Raw genomic sequence first — 16889 nt, 5'->3', positions numbered from 1 at the left:
GAAGGTAGCGCGGGACACTGTATATGAATATGTCTATGAGTACACTGTAGCTGTACAGATGGTTGTGAGCCTTCATCTGGTTGTTGGGAATTGAATTTAGGACCTCTGCTCGCTCCGGTCAACCCCACTTGCTCAGTTCCTACTGGCTCCTGGCCGAAGATTTATGGTTATAAATAAGCACACTGTAGCTGTCTTCAGATGCACCAGAAGAGGGTGTCAGATCACATGACGGGTGGTTGTGAGCCACCATGTGGTTGCTGGGATTGGAACTCAGGACTTTGGGAAGAGCAGTCAGCGCTCTTACCCGCTGAGCCATCTCACCAGCCCATCTTTTCTTCTTGAATTATGACCTTAAAATGAACATGCTCAGACACATACCCACCTCCAAAAATGATTTCCCGTTTAAGTATTAGTTCCCAGAACAAAAGCCCTAAGCTTCCTTTCCCTTCCTTTGAGGAGGGCATTGCTTTGGAAAGAACTCCTGTGCTCTTTATCCACTGCAGGTAAAAAAATGTTCTTCATATTTTCACTTTCTTGTCTGTACATGTTTTTGTACTTACAGAGATATGTGAATGTACTACATCTGGCTGCACTGTCACCTCTTGATCAGTTAGTTTTATTTTATTATTTTTATTTACTTGTTTTGTTTGTTTTTTTTTTTTTTTAAATAAGGTATTGCTGTGCAGCCCAGGCAAGCCTGGATTTCAAGATTTAGACCTGGTTGGCCTCGGAACTTGACATCTTCCTACTCTAGTCTCTCTCTCTCTCTCTTTTTTTAAAAGATGTATTTATTTATTTTATGTCTATGAGTACACTGTAGTTGTACAGATGGTTGTGAGCCATCATGTGGTTGTTGGACCTCTGCCCAAAGATTTATTTATTATTATATCTAAGTACACTGTAGCTGTCTTGACACACCAGAAGAGGGTGTCAGATCTCATTATGAGATGGTTGTGAGGCACCATGTGGTTCCTGGGATTTGAACTCTGGACCTTCGGAAGAGCAGTCAGTGCTCTTAACTGCTGAGCCATTTCTCCAGTCTCCTACTCTAGTCTCTTGAGTGTTGGGCTTACAGGCACACACCACCCGGCCCAGCTCCAGAGTCTTCTTTAGTAGAATAAAATGGGGGGTGATTCAGATGTGTTTTCAATTCAAAGTCTTAGAGACTTAGAATAAGAGTAAAAACAGGAGGCCAAGTCTACCACTGCCCCCCAGAAACCAAGCATGATGTTTTAGAAACCTCTCCGATCGGCAACCGGGTGTCACCTGTGTGTAAACATAAACACTTCCCAGGAACCTAGTGACTCACTGATGATGGTCTCACTTGAGGGAAGACGGCAGAGACCAACCTCTTGACTTAGCAAGTATACACGGGGAGAGGGTAGAGCTGTGGATCTTGTGATGAGCCACATGCTGAGCTGTCATGCTGGGAAGCAGCTTGGGTGTGCCCACGGTGCCCCATCCACATAGCATAGGTGTGACTACTTCTGTACGCTGGGAACTGTGCTCTTTTAGCCCCCTGTGGCAGCCTTTCCTGCCCTAGGCTGATTGTCCCAAATCTCAGGCTGACTTACAAACATTACAGCATGAATGGAAATGGCAAGGAGACCTTTGTGGAACGTTCCTGAATGACTCCGAATCATGAGAGCTGGCTATTCCTTTTACCTAATGCTCTAAAGTCTTAAGGAAAGGTGAGCGCAGCTGACACATCATGACATGACCTATACCTTCCAGAAACATTTTTCCTGGTGACCCAGTCCTTGAAATGTCCTTTCCTTCTTCCATACTTCTTAGACAACTCAAAAAACAAAACAACTAAGCAGGTTTAAATGAAATAGGACTTACTTTGCCTCAGTGGCTCCTCAGTTGGGACATCCAGGAATAACTTGTGAAAGTGCATGTTCGCCTTGTACTGCAGGAGGAACACAGGCATCAACACCGTTGATAATTTCTCAACCATTGCACGTTTTAACCTGAGTTTAAACCGATTAATTTTCCAATTCGATCCTTCAGTGAGACACAGGGGACACGGGGACACCTAGGTTCATGTCCCAACCCAATTAACACCTTGCTGGGAGGCCAGCTGAGCATATGACAGGACAAAGGTAGCCCTAATAAGGCAGGAGATGATATTCGAAGGACTCTGGCCAGGGAATGTGCCAATGACACACACCTAGGCACTGTGTGGGAAAGTTCAGGGCTTAGAAGCTTTGCACTCAGGTTACCCTGAACTTGAAGTCTTGGGCTCTACTTTGCCTTGGTGTGTGGACGTGCCCTCAGCATTTAGCTTCTCCAGGCCTCGGTTTCTTTGTTCTGTGTCTGACATCAAAAGAACTCCCTGCCTTAGAGGGATACCTCCAGGCTTACATTGAGATAGGCCATCGGGAGAGCCCACCACTCAGGACAACATATGGCCACTGTTACTATGTGCTCATGGAAGCACATGACATCAGAGGCAGAAGAGCAGGGCACAACACTCCAGGGCCCAAGGGCCTGAAGGGCTGTAATTGGCTTCATTGCAAGTTGTACCTGACTCCACTACTGTGGAGATAATAGGACAATGCTTACCACAAGCATCCTCTCCACCCTAAACCCAAGTATCCATGGACAGGACATTGTGTATCTGGGATACTGAGGAACATGGCCGCACAGTGACCGAGAGACAGATCTAGGTCCGTTAGTGACAGAGGGATCTGCCTCTAGAATGCTTCTGAGAACATATGTGATAAGACAGTGGTTCTCAATGTTCTTAATGCTGAGACCCTTTCACACAGTTCCCCATGTTGTGGCGACCCCCATCATAAAATTGTTTTTGTGGCTATTCCATAACTATAAATTTACAACTGTTAAGAAGAATCTCCAGGGAGGCTGTCTGACACACGACCCTAGTGAAATGGTCATTCAACCCCCAAAGTGATCGAGACAGGTTGAGAACCACTGTAATAAGAAGTCTGGAAAGCAGGCCTTCGATGGTGTGCTGGTGAATCAGCAGAGCTCTAGACAGCAAAACCAGCCCTTCTGTGGGTATAAAGAAAATCTATGGATCAGGGCATCAGGATGGCAGATGGCTCCAACAGGTCAGCTGCTTAACAGACAAACATCGTATGCAGAGTGAATTATTAATGCACGTTGCCTCCCATGTGTGTATGTGGCATCAAGAGTTCTGGAATGTTTTTCCTATGACGATTCCCATTCTGGCCCTCTGTCCTAGGAGAGTTGAGTTTGTACATCTTCAAGTCTGCATCAGGTGATGAAAGCTATATGCCTTGTGGGAGGGTGGGGGCCTCCCAGAGTTTTTCGTTTTAATAGTTACAGATAGCATTGACTGCACACTTAATTTCAAATATTCCTGCATAGCTGTTCATCTATCTATAGATCTTAGAATCTTTGCCCTCGGATAACCCTGAACTTGAAGTCTTTGGCTCTATCAGTGATGCTGGGTATTAGGAAAGCTGAAGGTGGGAGGACCCCATGTTCAAAGCCAGCCTGGGCTATATTGGGAAGCCATGGAGAGTAGGGGGGGGGGAGAGAGAGCAAGAGAGAGAGAGAACAGTTAAATATAAAATCTGACATGACTGGCCCCTAAGAAGGAGTGCAAAAAACAACCTTTATAAGACACACACCTTATAGCTGTTAAATTTCATTCCTATGCCAACTGATTTGTTTGGTTCTTAGAAGGCACATATTCATGCATTTAGGGGAGATGTGATCGACAACCACCACAACAAACTTCAAAAAACTGGGTCAAGGGTTTTGCTCAGTTGTAGAGTGTGTCCTTGGCACAAGGGAGGACTTGGGTTCAACTCAAAGGAACAAACCCCCAAATAGACCCCGAACCCACGCAAACCAGCCCCAGTAAAGGCGCTGCCCGACACAGATGTGGATTTTGCTGCCTCTCTGTGTGTATTTAGCACAGTGTGGATCTGACTCCTGACAAGGTGTGACCTGTGTGTTCATAGGCCTTGCTTCTCTGTGTGCTGGGTACCTGATGTGACTGTATTATAGTGCGTGGATGCCACACTCCCCATGTTTGCTCTGTGAGATGTCAGACAAGCACGTGACTGTCAGCCCCAGTTCCACAGCCAAACACTGTGTCTCTCCACGTGTGCTGAGGAATTGGGTCAGCTGTGAAATCGAATAGGCTGGAGGAACCGCATCCGTCTGTCCTTCCACATATTCTAAACCCCTTGTTTCCTCTGGCCCTGGTTAGTAGAAAGCTGCATTTCTGGAATCCTTTGGCTGGGCTACCCTCAGAGTCAATACACACCACCGTCTCTCATTACCTGACTGGACGAGGAAGACTTTTTTCTTTCAGTCTTAGATTCAGTCTTGCTTTCAGGTTTACAGTCATTCTTATCACTCAGCAAACTGGAGCCATCAAAACTGGATTTTGACCTGGGAAAATAAAACCCACGGAGATCATGCCAGGAACAGTTTATGCGGCTCATGATAAATCCTCATCGCTGGGCCACATCACGAGAAGGCTTGACACTCATTTGTCTCTTCTAGGTCCTGAACAGTGCTCCCTACACTCTGGGGGCATTTACGAACTGCGTGATCGGAATGATCCCAGTCGGCCGTCATGATGAACTGCAGAAAGGGCATTCGAGATGCGAGGATAATTCTATCAGTTCAAAAGTCTTTTAATCAATTGAAAGAGGAGTCCTTGAGTTCCATTATCAAATAAAATTATAGCTGTAGCTCAAAGAATTTTTTTTTTTGTTTCACAACCATTAATATTTAATAAGGATTAGCTGAGCGAGGCATTGTACTAAAGGCCTTAGGCACACAAGACAATCTTTATCTTTAGGGAGCTTGTACGCACATGCATCAAATCCCCTCCCCTCCCCCCCCCTGCTTTCTTTTTGTTAAAGGCAGCGCAAGCTGGGTGTGGTAGTGCATGTCTGTAATCCTAGCCCATGGGAGGCTGAGGCATGAGGCCTTGTATGAACTTCATTTTGCATTGGCCTTCTGGCCCTGCTCTTGGGGCCTGTAGGGAGTGGAAACAACACATTGAGAAGCCCCAGAGTGCGCTACTGTGTAAGGAAGTGCTCCACTCACAGACGACGATGATGGTGCTCCATACACGCGCCCCTGCACTGCTGTGCCTTTCCAGACTAGTGGTCAAAGGTAGTACTGTTCCATCTGTCTCCATTTGCCCAGTCTACACGGTTTCAAAAGATCTGCCTGGGGTGTTTGTTTGTTTGTTGTTTGTTTTGTAATTTGGTTGACAGGAATGAATACATTTGAAGCCACCCTGGGCTACAATCCTTGAAAATAACAAGAGTGGGGTTTGGGAAGATGACTTAGTGGGTCAAGAGTGGGTGCTAGTCCAGTGTGAGGACCCCATCTGCCATGTCTGTGTGTGAATGACCTCAGTACTGGGCTGGGTATTGCTTGGGTTTACTGCCGCCTACTGGCTGAAAACAACAGGCTCCAGGTTCAGTGAGAGACCCTGTTTCAAGGGAGTAAGATGGAGAGAGAACAGGACACCCGAAGTCCTCCTCTGGTCTCTCCATGTGTACACATGGGCTCAACCGTCCCTCAACCCTACACACATACAAGACATACTACACACACACACACACACACACACACACACACACACACACAGAGAGAGAGAGAGAGAGAGCGCGAGAGAGAGACAGAGTATATAATTTAGCTGTTATAGAAGTTAGGCAGGACTGGGCAGTGGTGGCGCACGCCTTTAATCCCAGCACTCGGGAGGCAGAGGCAGGCGGATTTCTGAGTTCGAGGCCAGCCTGGTCTACAGAGTGAGTTCCAGGACAGCCAGGGCTACACGGAGAAACCCTGTCTCGAAAAAAAAAAAAGAAAGAAATCAAAAGTACGTTCTCCGGGAAATCTGGAGATCACTATTTTCTGAAACTCTGAGTTTACCTATTTATACCCCACCTGAAAAGGTTAGTATTTTTATAAATGTCAAAAAATAATAATAGCATTTAGATAGGTTATGATGGTGACTGAGACAGGAAGGTCATGATTTGAGGCCATCCTGAGGAATAGAGTGAGTTTGGGGCAAGCCTCCAATGCAAACAATATCAACAAAACAGTGCTGGATGTGATGGTGCACACCTTCCGTCCCAGGGCTTGGGAGGCAGAGGCAAATGGAGCTCTTGCGAGTTCGAGGCTAGCCTGGGCTACACAGTGAGTTCCTGTCTCCAAACAAACAACAAATAAACACCAAGAAAACAAAATCCCCAAGCAAATAAAATAAGGATGGCAAGTATGGCTTCTGTGGACTCAATACATGCTAATGGCATCACGAGGCAGATGTTTTGAAGGTCTCTGTACAGTCGGTAAATGCAGTAAGAAGGGCCGTTCTTGCTCCGAGGACTTGAACAGAGGCACAGAGTGAACGGGAAGCTCCTTTGCATAGTACTGATTTCTCTGTGCCTTCTCAGCCATGTACATTATTCTCACTTCCCATAGCTGCCCACAGACAAGATCAAAGCCCAGCACAAAATGAAAGTGCCCGAAAAAAAAAAAAAAAAAACGGTTAGAACTTTCCAGACAGAGTGAGCAGAACATCAGAGCGGGGGCCCTCGGTGCTGCCGGTGGTGCTGCCGTGGCAGGCAGCAAACCCTGTGGTTTCCCACACCTCCTACTGATGCACGCACACCTCTTCTTATTTGAAGCCTGGGCAAGTGAGAAGGAACCCAAGCATTTGCCAGGTGACTTCCTGGCCAGTCACAGAAGAGAGCACACATTGAGCTCTTGTTGGGGGAAGTCACTTAACGAGCAGGGTGGGATGTTCTGCTGGGACACAGCTACAGAAACAAATGGCGAAAGATGAGACACCACAAACAAGGTGTGCAGAGGCCACAGGGATAGCTGGAAAAGGAAACCTGGGTGAGCAGTTATGACTCAGGCACTGATTTAGAAAGGAGACACAAGTGGGGAGCCAGGGATGGAGGGAAACGTAGGATGTGATTAATTGTCTCCTGGCAGAGGTCAAAAAAATGGGAGAAGGCAATGGTTCTAACAGTTGTAACCATCGGGAGGAGATCACTCGCCCTGATTGGAGAGTTCTAGAATCCACAGTTGGGACTGGGGATGGACTCAGTGGTAGAGCAGCTGCCTAGCATGTGCTCAGTTTGAGCCCCAGGACTGGAAAAACAAAACCAACCAAAATGAAAACAACAACAACAACCAGAGTCCTCTTTGCATCTACTCTTCTGACTGCAGGCATCTCTAAGCTCCTCCTGGGTAGTGTTTGCCTCTGAGACTGATGGAGCCTCAGAGGCAAATACTGATGGTATTTAAAAACCAAAAAACCGAAAACAACATCTCTCCTCCTACTTCACAGGCAAACCGGGTCTCCTCTACCGCCCCAGTCACAGACCCCGGAAAAGCTCAGCAGATCCCTGGGATGTGGTCTCCCCTGCTCTTTCTTGTGGCTCCCAGGAAAGTGAGGGCCAGATGTGCACACCTGGAGGCTGAGCACACATGGGTGCATGCTGTACTGAGAGGAGACCTCGTGGCTTCCTCGGTCAGCAAATTTCTGAAAGAGGCAGCCCTTCTGCAGAAAAGGCTCAGAAACAGGAGTAAAAGATGCTGCTAGGAAAATAAGTGAATACCAGGGCCAAGACCGGGGCCATGGTGTTAAGGAAGAGGGCACCATGCTTTCTTAAGGCATGGTTTGCCTACGGTTGAGCCACACTCCTAGAGGCAACCTTAAAACTAGAAAGGCCAGTGCTCTGTAAAAGCTGGAGAACCAAGCGTCCACTGAGGACTCACCACAGGCCAAGGCTCCTCTTCTGGTCCGGGGACTCGGCTTCCACAGGTGAGGTGGGAGATTGGGCTGTTGGAGACTTGCTGACCCTCCTTTTGTCCTCCGCACCATTCTCAGCCTCTGAGCTGGAGAAGAGAGAAAACCGCTTGACTTTAGACATCCAGAGGGAGGTGGAAAGAGAAAAGAGGAAGTGGTCTTGCGTTCTGGAGAGAGAAGTGATCTTCATTCCTCACTGGCCGCCTTGGTCCTTCTCAGACTCCATTCTACAGCCTGTCTGTGGGAGCCATAACGGCAGCAGCTGCAGGTGACACCTGCTTCACTAGTAAATGTCTGGCCACTTAGGATTGCTCGGCTCCTGGTCTGTGTCCGTTGGTCCCAGCCTCTCAACTCTGGCCAGCCTAGGCATGTGCTGTGCTGCAGATCACCTGGAGGCTGGGAGAGCCCCTGTGCGCAGGCGCCAGTGGCTGGCTCACATGGGTGGATGGGTGGCCTCCTGCAGGTGCTGGGAACCCCCACCCTCTTTGTTTGCACTTCTCTTAAGTCACTTATCACCTTTTGTTGTAGCTGTGACGTCCAGCTTTTGGTTGTTGTTTTAACTACGCACTTCCTTAAGCAATTTACCGACTGTGACTGTCATTTTTATAGCCACCCAGGCTAAGTAGGAATTATTACCTTCACTTTATAGGTGGGAAATCTGAGGCTCTCACTGAGTATATTGCCCACAGAGATCACATCTGTTTGAGTTCTGTCCCTCCATTAGATGCTTGTAAACCCATCCTTTTTCTAATTCATTCATTCATTCATTCCATCTATCCATCCGTCTGTCTGTCCATCCATCCATCCACCTTTTTCCCCTTTCTCCCATCCCAACTCACCCATTTATTTGCTTCATTGAGTGTGGGAGTTCCAAGGTGGGGCAAGAATTGCATTCATCTTTATATTAATTCACTCAACAGAATCTAGGATGGCAGTCAGCTATGATCAATAGGCAACAAAAATAAAACTAGGCCTGACCTTGGTAAAAGAGAGTCGAGAGAGAGAGAGAGAGAGAGAGAGAGAGAGAGAGAGAGAGAGAGAGAGAGAGAGAGAGAGAAGGAGAAGCAGAGGGAGGGGAGGTGAGGAGGAGGAAGAGGAGGAAGAAGAGGAGGAGGAAGAAGAGGAGGAGGAGGAGGTGGAGGAGGAAGGGGGGGAACTTAGGGTTTGCTCACTGAACCACCAACAAATGGCTGAAGCAAACACCCCAGTAGCCAGATGAAGACAGCGTTGGGATGATTTTCAGTGTGGGAAGTGGGGGAGAAGGAAAACTGGAGGAGAACAAAGGTAGTATTCATGGTCCTGACCGTCTTTGAGCTTAGCCTGTGCTGTAAAAACTCAGATACACCTCTGAGATCTTGAGAGCTCCACTGAAGCTGAGCGCACAGGCAGATGCAATAAAATGGCAGTGGAGTGACCCATTAGCTAGTTTTAATCCTAATGTATCATTTGGAATTTCTACTTGGATGTCAGCAGGCAGGTGGCTACCACGCGGGTGGGCTCCCTGGGGGACAGTGCAGGCCACACCCAGCGGGAATCATATCCTGGTATTGAAATCAAGACAAAGCGTATTTGACAAGTAGAACCAACTAATAATTCTAGAAACGGCTGGTGTTCTCACTTTATAGTCAGCACTTCCCTTTTTTCTAAGAAGGTAAAAACTGAAGCCCAAAGACCAGTCCTCTCCCCCACTTTTCCTCAAGGTACATTGACAGGTCTTAGTCCAGGCTGCGCCGCATTACATAACAAAAGACACACGGGAGCTCAGATGCGGCCCAGTGTGGAGGCACACACCTTTTAGCCCAGCTCTTGGAACTAGAAGCAAGTGTGCTTCTGTGAGTTTGAGGCCAGCCTGATCTACATAGTAAAAAAAAAAAAAAAAAAATCTTTTCTTTAAAATCATAAATAATAACAAGTACTTTATTAGCTCAGGGTCAATTTAATCAAGGTCTTGAAGTCTATTTATGTATTTTCTATATCTGACTGCTCTGTCTTCATGCACGCCAGAAGAGGGAGTCAGATCCCCTTACAGATGGTTGTGGAGGATTTGAACTCAGGACCTCTGGAAGAGCATTCAGGGGCTCTTAACTGCTGAGCCATCTCTCCAACCTCCTGTCTGTTTTCTCTGTCTCCCCCCCCCCCCCAAGACGTACACATTTCATCCCCTTTTCAAGCTCACCAAGCAGAACTCCTCTGGGGACTCTCCAATCGGGAGGGAGACTGACTGAAGTCAGTTTCACCATCTGCTTAAAATACTCCCTCCATTTTACACAGGCTCAGAGTGCCTCCTGGAGGTGGAGCCACGGCTGTCTGGTATAGGACAGTTACATAGAAAGAGCTGAGAGCCACTCAGAAGGGGGTGGTTCTCCTGATACTCCTAGGAGATAGATGTTGCTTGCTCTGAGCACAGTCAGCTTAGGGAGAAGCTGTACAGGAGCCATACCATCATGCCGTTCAGCCCCTCCTGGACCTGATCTCACTTGGAACGCACATTGGTACGGGACAGGGCTCTGATGGGTTCATCTCACACGGTGGTTCCGTGTCTGGGACTCCAGCTTAGCACTGGACTCTTCAGCACACATCTCTAAACACCCTCTCCAAACAGTGATGTTCCATGAAAAAAAAAATGCATTTCCACTCTCCTTGAATAGGTGCCAGTCTTTCCGCACTGCTTCTTGCTTGACAGACAGCTCTACTGAGGACACACTGGCTTCGAAGCCTTCTCCCTACCTGGCCCCTTTCAAATACCAGATGGTTTCTTTCCTTCTTCTTTTTTAAAGGATTTATCTGATTTTTATATGTGTATGGCTATGGGCATGCGAGTGCAGGTGTCCCAAGAGGACAGAGACATTGAATTCTCTGGAGCTGCAGTTACCGGCAGGAGGAACTGATTCTGGTCCTCGGCCAGAGCCACACCTCGCTCCGAGACCTTAAGCTCTGAGCCATCTCCTGCTGTTTTCTTAACTCACCAGGTGTCCATTCCATGCCCCCCCCCATTTGCTTTCCTCCGGGTTCTTTCCTACAGAATCCGTACTCAAAGTTCCTTACAATCCAGGCACTTTCTGTTATTGTTCCTGGCACTCAGCAGGCCTTTTATTTTGCAAATTGATGGACTCATGCATTGTCTCAAAGAGGAAGTGAGTTCCATCCAGGGGCCAATTCAGTTTCAGGGTTGCAGCGGGGTTTAAGGGAGCCGATTCCCGATCCGATTCCCAACCAGCAACTTTGCGGCAGGAGCCCTTCACCTTGGAGGTCTTTTGTCAGCAGAAGACTAAAAGTCACCGGGAATCCAAACAACGGAAGACCCACCCTGAAACTCGATTGAGGGAGCAGTGCGTGCAACGACTCCAAGTCCCTCCCTAAGGCTCTCTGGGGAATTCTGGGGAAATTACTGAAAATTAAGCTAAGCGGGTTTAACTTGATCATGAACATAAAATCTGGGTCCGTTGTTTCTAAATGAGAAGACAAACCCTTTTCCTGGACAACGATGGAAAGGACCAGTTGGGAGATCGATCAGTCTCTTGCAACAAGTATGTCTCAGAAAGGTCTTTATTAGAGGGGGCTCAGAGTTTCCTAAGGGAGAGAGATTCGGACCTAATCTGAGTACCAGAGAAGGAGCAGAAACTGCCAAAAACCACAGGAATTATCTTTGCCTGTAGGTTACATCTTCTCTCATTTCCAACCCAAATTAAGCATCAGGTACCAGTCCTCAAAGACTTGCAGTAGGAATTTCAGATGTTTGGCTTATACAGACAAGCCCGCCCTTGCCTATCTAGAGACTGCATTTTACTACTAGCTGGGACAAGCTGGTTTTAATACACCACCACCACACACAGTTACACAATACACAAATAAAAACAGGCTGGGCCACCCTTCTCAACAGGTTAATGTTTGCCATTTCCCAGACCTCAGTAATCTGCCGATGACTTAAATTCAGATTTCACAAGTTTCCAGAATTAGATTTCTTTGGTAGGGGCTAGTTGCATTTCTTCTGGTGATTGTCCCTGGCAGTTTAAAGGACATTCAACATTCCTTTCTCTGGGGAGCATATTGCCACTAGGCAGAAGCTGGGATTAAACTGCTTTTTAGGGGAATGAAATCAAGTACCTTCCGGATGGTTTAGTCCGGGAAGCTATGATCCTTTCTAATTATAGTGACAATTCCGTGTTAAATTAGTCTAAGTGAAGGCATTAAAATAATACATCACTAAACTTTCCTGTGCTATTAAAAGTTGGGGTAATTTTCCAGCCACCTCTTTTTAAAACCATAGGCCCTTTATCATCAAAGAGGATTATGCGGGGTAGGTTTCGGGAAATAGAAATATAGCCAGCCGTCAGAGCCCCATCAGGAGCTGCTCTGTTGCTGAGTCTGAACCACTAGATGGGGTCCTTATAGACCCTTGTCTGATGTGCCTGCCGTCTTGATGACCCAATGAAGGTCAAGAAAAGCTGTATGATTTGGGAAACAGATTTCTCCTCTAGTGATGAATGAGGGTTCTCGGAGTTGCTGGTTGCACCCTCTGTAAAAATCAGACAGATGGTTCTAGCTACCCACAGGAGGAAGTAGAGTGTGAGCCGACCAGTCCAGGCAGGAGGAAAGATCCCGAGAGACACGTCACTCGTTTTATAGCTGTTAGACTATTGAAAAGACGGAGCTGGACTCTCACACCAGACAGAGAATCCATATCAGACAGAAGTACTTGCCTCCTAGAAAGAGCTCTCATACTGGTCTAACCTGGAGCAGTCTTTCCGGAAAGTCAAAGGCAGCCGGGAACACACCTCGACCAACACTGCCCAGTTATGCTTACCTTTTGTCTTCTATTTAAACCCAGACCTCCTCTTAGGACCTCAAAGACAGACTGGAGTCTGGCGGCGGGGGTGGGGGGTGGGGGGTGTTTACCAGACCTCTTTATTTGTTCTTTTCCTTAAGGTAGTCACAACGAGGTCCCGAGCAACCACAGGGTGGCTCACAACCGCCCATAAAGAAAACATGTGCTATTTGTCTTTTGAAATAAATAATCTTGGGGCTGGAGAGATTGCTCAGCCAATAGCGCTTGCTGCTCATGCAAATGCTTGGAGTTTGTTTTCTAGCACCCACACTGGGTGGCTTACAACCTCCTGTAACTGCAGCTCCAGGGGGATCTGATACCCTCTTCTGATCTCCACAGGGCCTGAAAACACAATCGAACACACATGCACGCACGCACATGTACTTTTAAAAACCCTTAAACATTTAGAAAAGTTAAGTGCATATTAGTTGTCAGCCTGACAGTAAAATAAGCCATCAATGAAATACATGTATCTCTTTTTCAATAGACTTATAAATAAATAAATAAATAAATAAATAGCACATATTGAAAAGAAATGTCCAAAACAATGTTTTACTTCAGCAGAGGTTTCAATGACATCAGACAGGCTTCTAGTTCAAGACAGTGAAGAGGAAAGAAAATACTGGTTTCTCCTTTTCCAAGGTCTTTACAATGAGTACTTCTAAAAGCCCTTCTGTATAATGAAATAAAACCACCAAAAGAAGAACGATTCCCTAACACGTCTGAATAAGGAGACGCAGAAAGTCAGAAACACAATGTGTACTTATGCATCCCTCACCCTGACCACCAGTGTCAGCGGCTTGGACCACAACAGAGACCTACCTGCTTGTCAGACTGGGTGCAGAAGAAGTAGTAGGCGAGAAGTTTCTGGAAACACTATATTAATTCAAGGTGTGTCCGTGAAGGATCTTTGATAGCTCTCCTCCACAGCCTATGCTCAGGCAGTCAAGAGCATAACGCAAGAGGGACAGATATCAGAAAGATCATCACTGGAAGATGCTCAAACCTGAAGTACAGGGAAACAAAGGCCCCAGGACTGGCATGGGCCTGAGCACACCCTCTGCCTTCTGGGGACAGGCTTGTCCTCAAGCAGGGGTCACTCTCTATCCATGAACGACAACGATCTGGGACAGACTTGTCTAGTGTCCTTCTTGTATTTATTTCCCTCTCTTTCCATTACTAGAGATTGAACCAGAGCTTAAACCTGCTACTACGTAAGTGCTGAGTCACATCCTCAACTCTTCCTCTTGAGAAGGGGTCTTTCTTGCTAAGTTACAAAGTCTGCCCTTGAATTTGTAATCCTCCTGCCTCACCCTCTAGAGTAGCTGGGTTTACAGGCTCATGCTACTAGACTTGACTGAGTCATCAATTTTTTTTAAAAAAAGATTTATTTTTCCAGGCAGTTGTGGCGCCTACTAGACTTGACTGAGTCATCAAATTTTTTTTAAAAAAAGATTTATTTTTCCAGGCAGTTGTGGCGCACACCTTTAATCCCAGTACTTGGGAGGCATTGGCAGGAGGATTTTTGTGAGTTTGAGGCCAGCCTGGTCTACAGAGCAAGTTCCAGGACAGCCAGGACTGCTCAGAGAAATCCTGTCTCGAAAAACCAAAAAACAAACAGACAAACAAACAAAAAATCCTACATAGTACAAAACCTGGTCATAGTTTGTAAGATCCTTCAGGACTTGCCCTTTGACCTTCCTGGCCTCTCTGATGCTTCTACACCTAGCATTACCACACCAGCCATCCTGCTAGCTCCCAGGAGGAACCTCTGCCTGGGCTGCTCCGTCAGGTGGACACTCTCCTCTTCAAGTCTTTACCAGCCACCTTCTCAGTGAAACCTTATCATTAACAAGTACTGCAAGACAGTATCAAGATAAAGGAAAACGCAAAACAGATTAAGAAAATCAAGATGTGTAAGCCATTGAATGAATAGGGGTTTCAAACAGAAGACATAAAATAACAATAAGAACTAGAAAAAAAGAAACAGAAAAAAAAAAAAAAACCTAGGTATGGATCATTAAAGAAGGAAATGAGAAGCTTAAAAGCTATGGCTATAGTCAGAGCTGTGTCCCAACAAAACAAAGAAAAAGCGGGGATCTACAGTTGTACAATTCAAAGTATATATTAAAAATAAACGGATTTCTTCTTAATCTGTGTGAGACCAAATTTGAGATTCTGTTCTTTTAAGTGGACACTCTTATCGTCAAGTCCTAAAGAGTTAGCCTTTGTTGAGAAGAACTTTAATTTAGCACCCTGTCAGTGACAGCGACCAACCGTGGAGCTGTACCTAAGGAGTCAGGGTGTCTTCAGTTGTGTAGAGGAGAACCAGAGAAGCAGAGGCAAGCTATGAGGTGAGCAGAGGGGAATGTCTCAGTCTTCATTTGATTGACAGTGGGGATTAATGAGGATTAATTAACGAGGATTAGGTAGGTGGAATGGGATGAGATGTTGAGTACCCACCCTTCCTCAGGAGGGACTTAATACATGCATGTTTCTGGACCACTGTATTTACATCAGTGGGCAAAGATGGCACACGTGGGTGGAGGTCAAAGACGAAGAAAATGGTAGAGTGAGTGGGAGATGAATTTGAAGGCAGGAAACAGATTGCACTGGGGGAGGTAATCCTGAGGTAATGTTGAAATGTGGGGGAAGAAAAGTAATGAGACAGAGAGATATCAGAGCAAGCCAAGGCCATTGGCTGAGGGGAGGGCGCACTGTGGAAGCTGTCCTAGGCCCCCCCCCCCCCCCGAGAGGAAACAACCCACATGGAAAGATTTTGTGAATCTGGCTTTAGATACGATAGACGTGGTTAGTGGGTAGAAAACTGTATTTAAGAAATGAAACAAAATCAAGAAAGCAACCATCAGAGGGGAGTGCACAATGTTGCGTGGGTGAGGTGGGGAGGTGGCCAGTCTGGAACCCTGGGTTGAGCACAGCCACAGTCGTCTCCGGGAATTTTAGGGAACTCCCTCTGCTCCTACTGATACCGGTGAGGCTCCGTCCCTTCTTACCCAGGCTTCACTCTGGTCCAACTTCCTAACGCGCATCACATCTCCATAAGCCTCAGGCAACTCATGTAACTAATCTGGTGTGTTTAATTTTCAGGATACCTGCTCTGAAAGTGACTGAAAAACAGAAAAATGGAGAGCCAACCTCTAGGAGCAGCATCTGTGAAGTGAGGAACAGCCGCAGCTGTGGTTTTTCTCCACCCTGGGGTCACCCAGCAGGATGTCCAGAGTCTGCTCTCAAGGAGCCTTCTAAGACACCAGTGCCTGATTCATCCTCCTCGGGCTCCGCCTCTGCTGTGTCACACCACAGCTTGGGAGTCAGCAATGGCCTTTCGTTGAGCCCTGGATGTCACCCAAGCCTCTCTCCGGTTCTCCATTCTCCAGCTACTTTCCATTCTGGCCCCGTTGCTCTTCTGCTATGGCCTCTTTCACCGTCCATTCTGTCTCCCTCTGCATGCTGTGCTTGGTTCTTCTAAGGCCTGCGGTGTGCTCTCTGCCCCTCCACGGGGCCTCAGGACAGGTCCCACTATTTCCCCTTTTGATATCAGCCTCCATCTCTTCGTTCACAATATTTGGTTGACAGGACAGTGGGTTTAATGATCCAAGGACAAGAATCTACATTTTAAAGAAAGCTTATTCTTGAATTTTGTGTCAACCTTACATAGCAACTTCCTTCTCAGTTGGGCGTGCCAAATCCCATTGGAAGAGGACCCCCTGAGGTAAGAGGAGAAAAAAAGGCCAGTCTCTCCAGGCTGTCTCCTGATTAATTAGTATTATGCAGACTTCGTTTCCCAACAGCTATCAATTTGGTGAGTCATGATTTGAAACCTATGGAGATTTGAAAAACTGTCTTCATTATTGGTAGAAAACACAGCAAGGAAAGCCATTATCAATGGAGTAATTTCTTGGCAGCGGCAGTTTGAGGCCAAGCACAGCTGGAAACGACACAGAAAAATAAGAAGATGCTGTATCAAGGAGGTACCAATTTCCAGTCAAGGTAGACTGATGCTGCTGACGGAATTCTCTTGCTATTTATGCCCTTTGCGTGGGAACATTAGTTTGCATTGCTCAGTACCAACAAAATATACCACTTATGTTTCAATTGTAAGTCAGAATATAATCTTCTGAGGTACAGGAATAGATAGCCCTGGCAGTCCCAAACAAGGTAGGTAGAGCAGGCTAGCCCCAAACTTGTAGCCATCTTCTTACCTCTGCCTCCCACACCCAACCAGTTTTTCACAGTTTTTTTTTTTTTTTTTTTTTT

General features: G+C 46.6%; 1 protein-coding gene across 2 annotated transcripts in view; it reads right to left on the bottom strand.

Moving 5' to 3' along the window:
• The window catches only part of Gramd2b (GRAM domain containing 2B), a 96680-nt gene that overhangs the window by 21565 nt on the left and 58226 nt on the right, over positions 1 to 16889 (bottom strand). For both annotated transcript variants that reach the window (XM_021214602.2, XM_021214603.2), the window contains exons 2-4: positions 7759 to 7878; positions 4284 to 4395; positions 1846 to 1912 (exon numbers count right to left, since the gene is read on the bottom strand). In XM_021214602.2, the coding sequence (XP_021070261.1) occupies positions 1846 to 1912; positions 4284 to 4395; positions 7759 to 7878 (299 nt within the window). The remainder of the gene's footprint in view (positions 1 to 1845; positions 1913 to 4283; positions 4396 to 7758; positions 7879 to 16889) is intronic.

This window comes from Mus pahari, chromosome 15, assembly GCF_900095145.1.
Source record: "Mus pahari chromosome 15, PAHARI_EIJ_v1.1, whole genome shotgun sequence".
NCBI lineage: Eukaryota > Metazoa > Chordata > Mammalia > Rodentia > Muridae > Mus > Mus pahari.
This window is presented reverse-complemented; position numbering and strand designations above follow the sequence as displayed.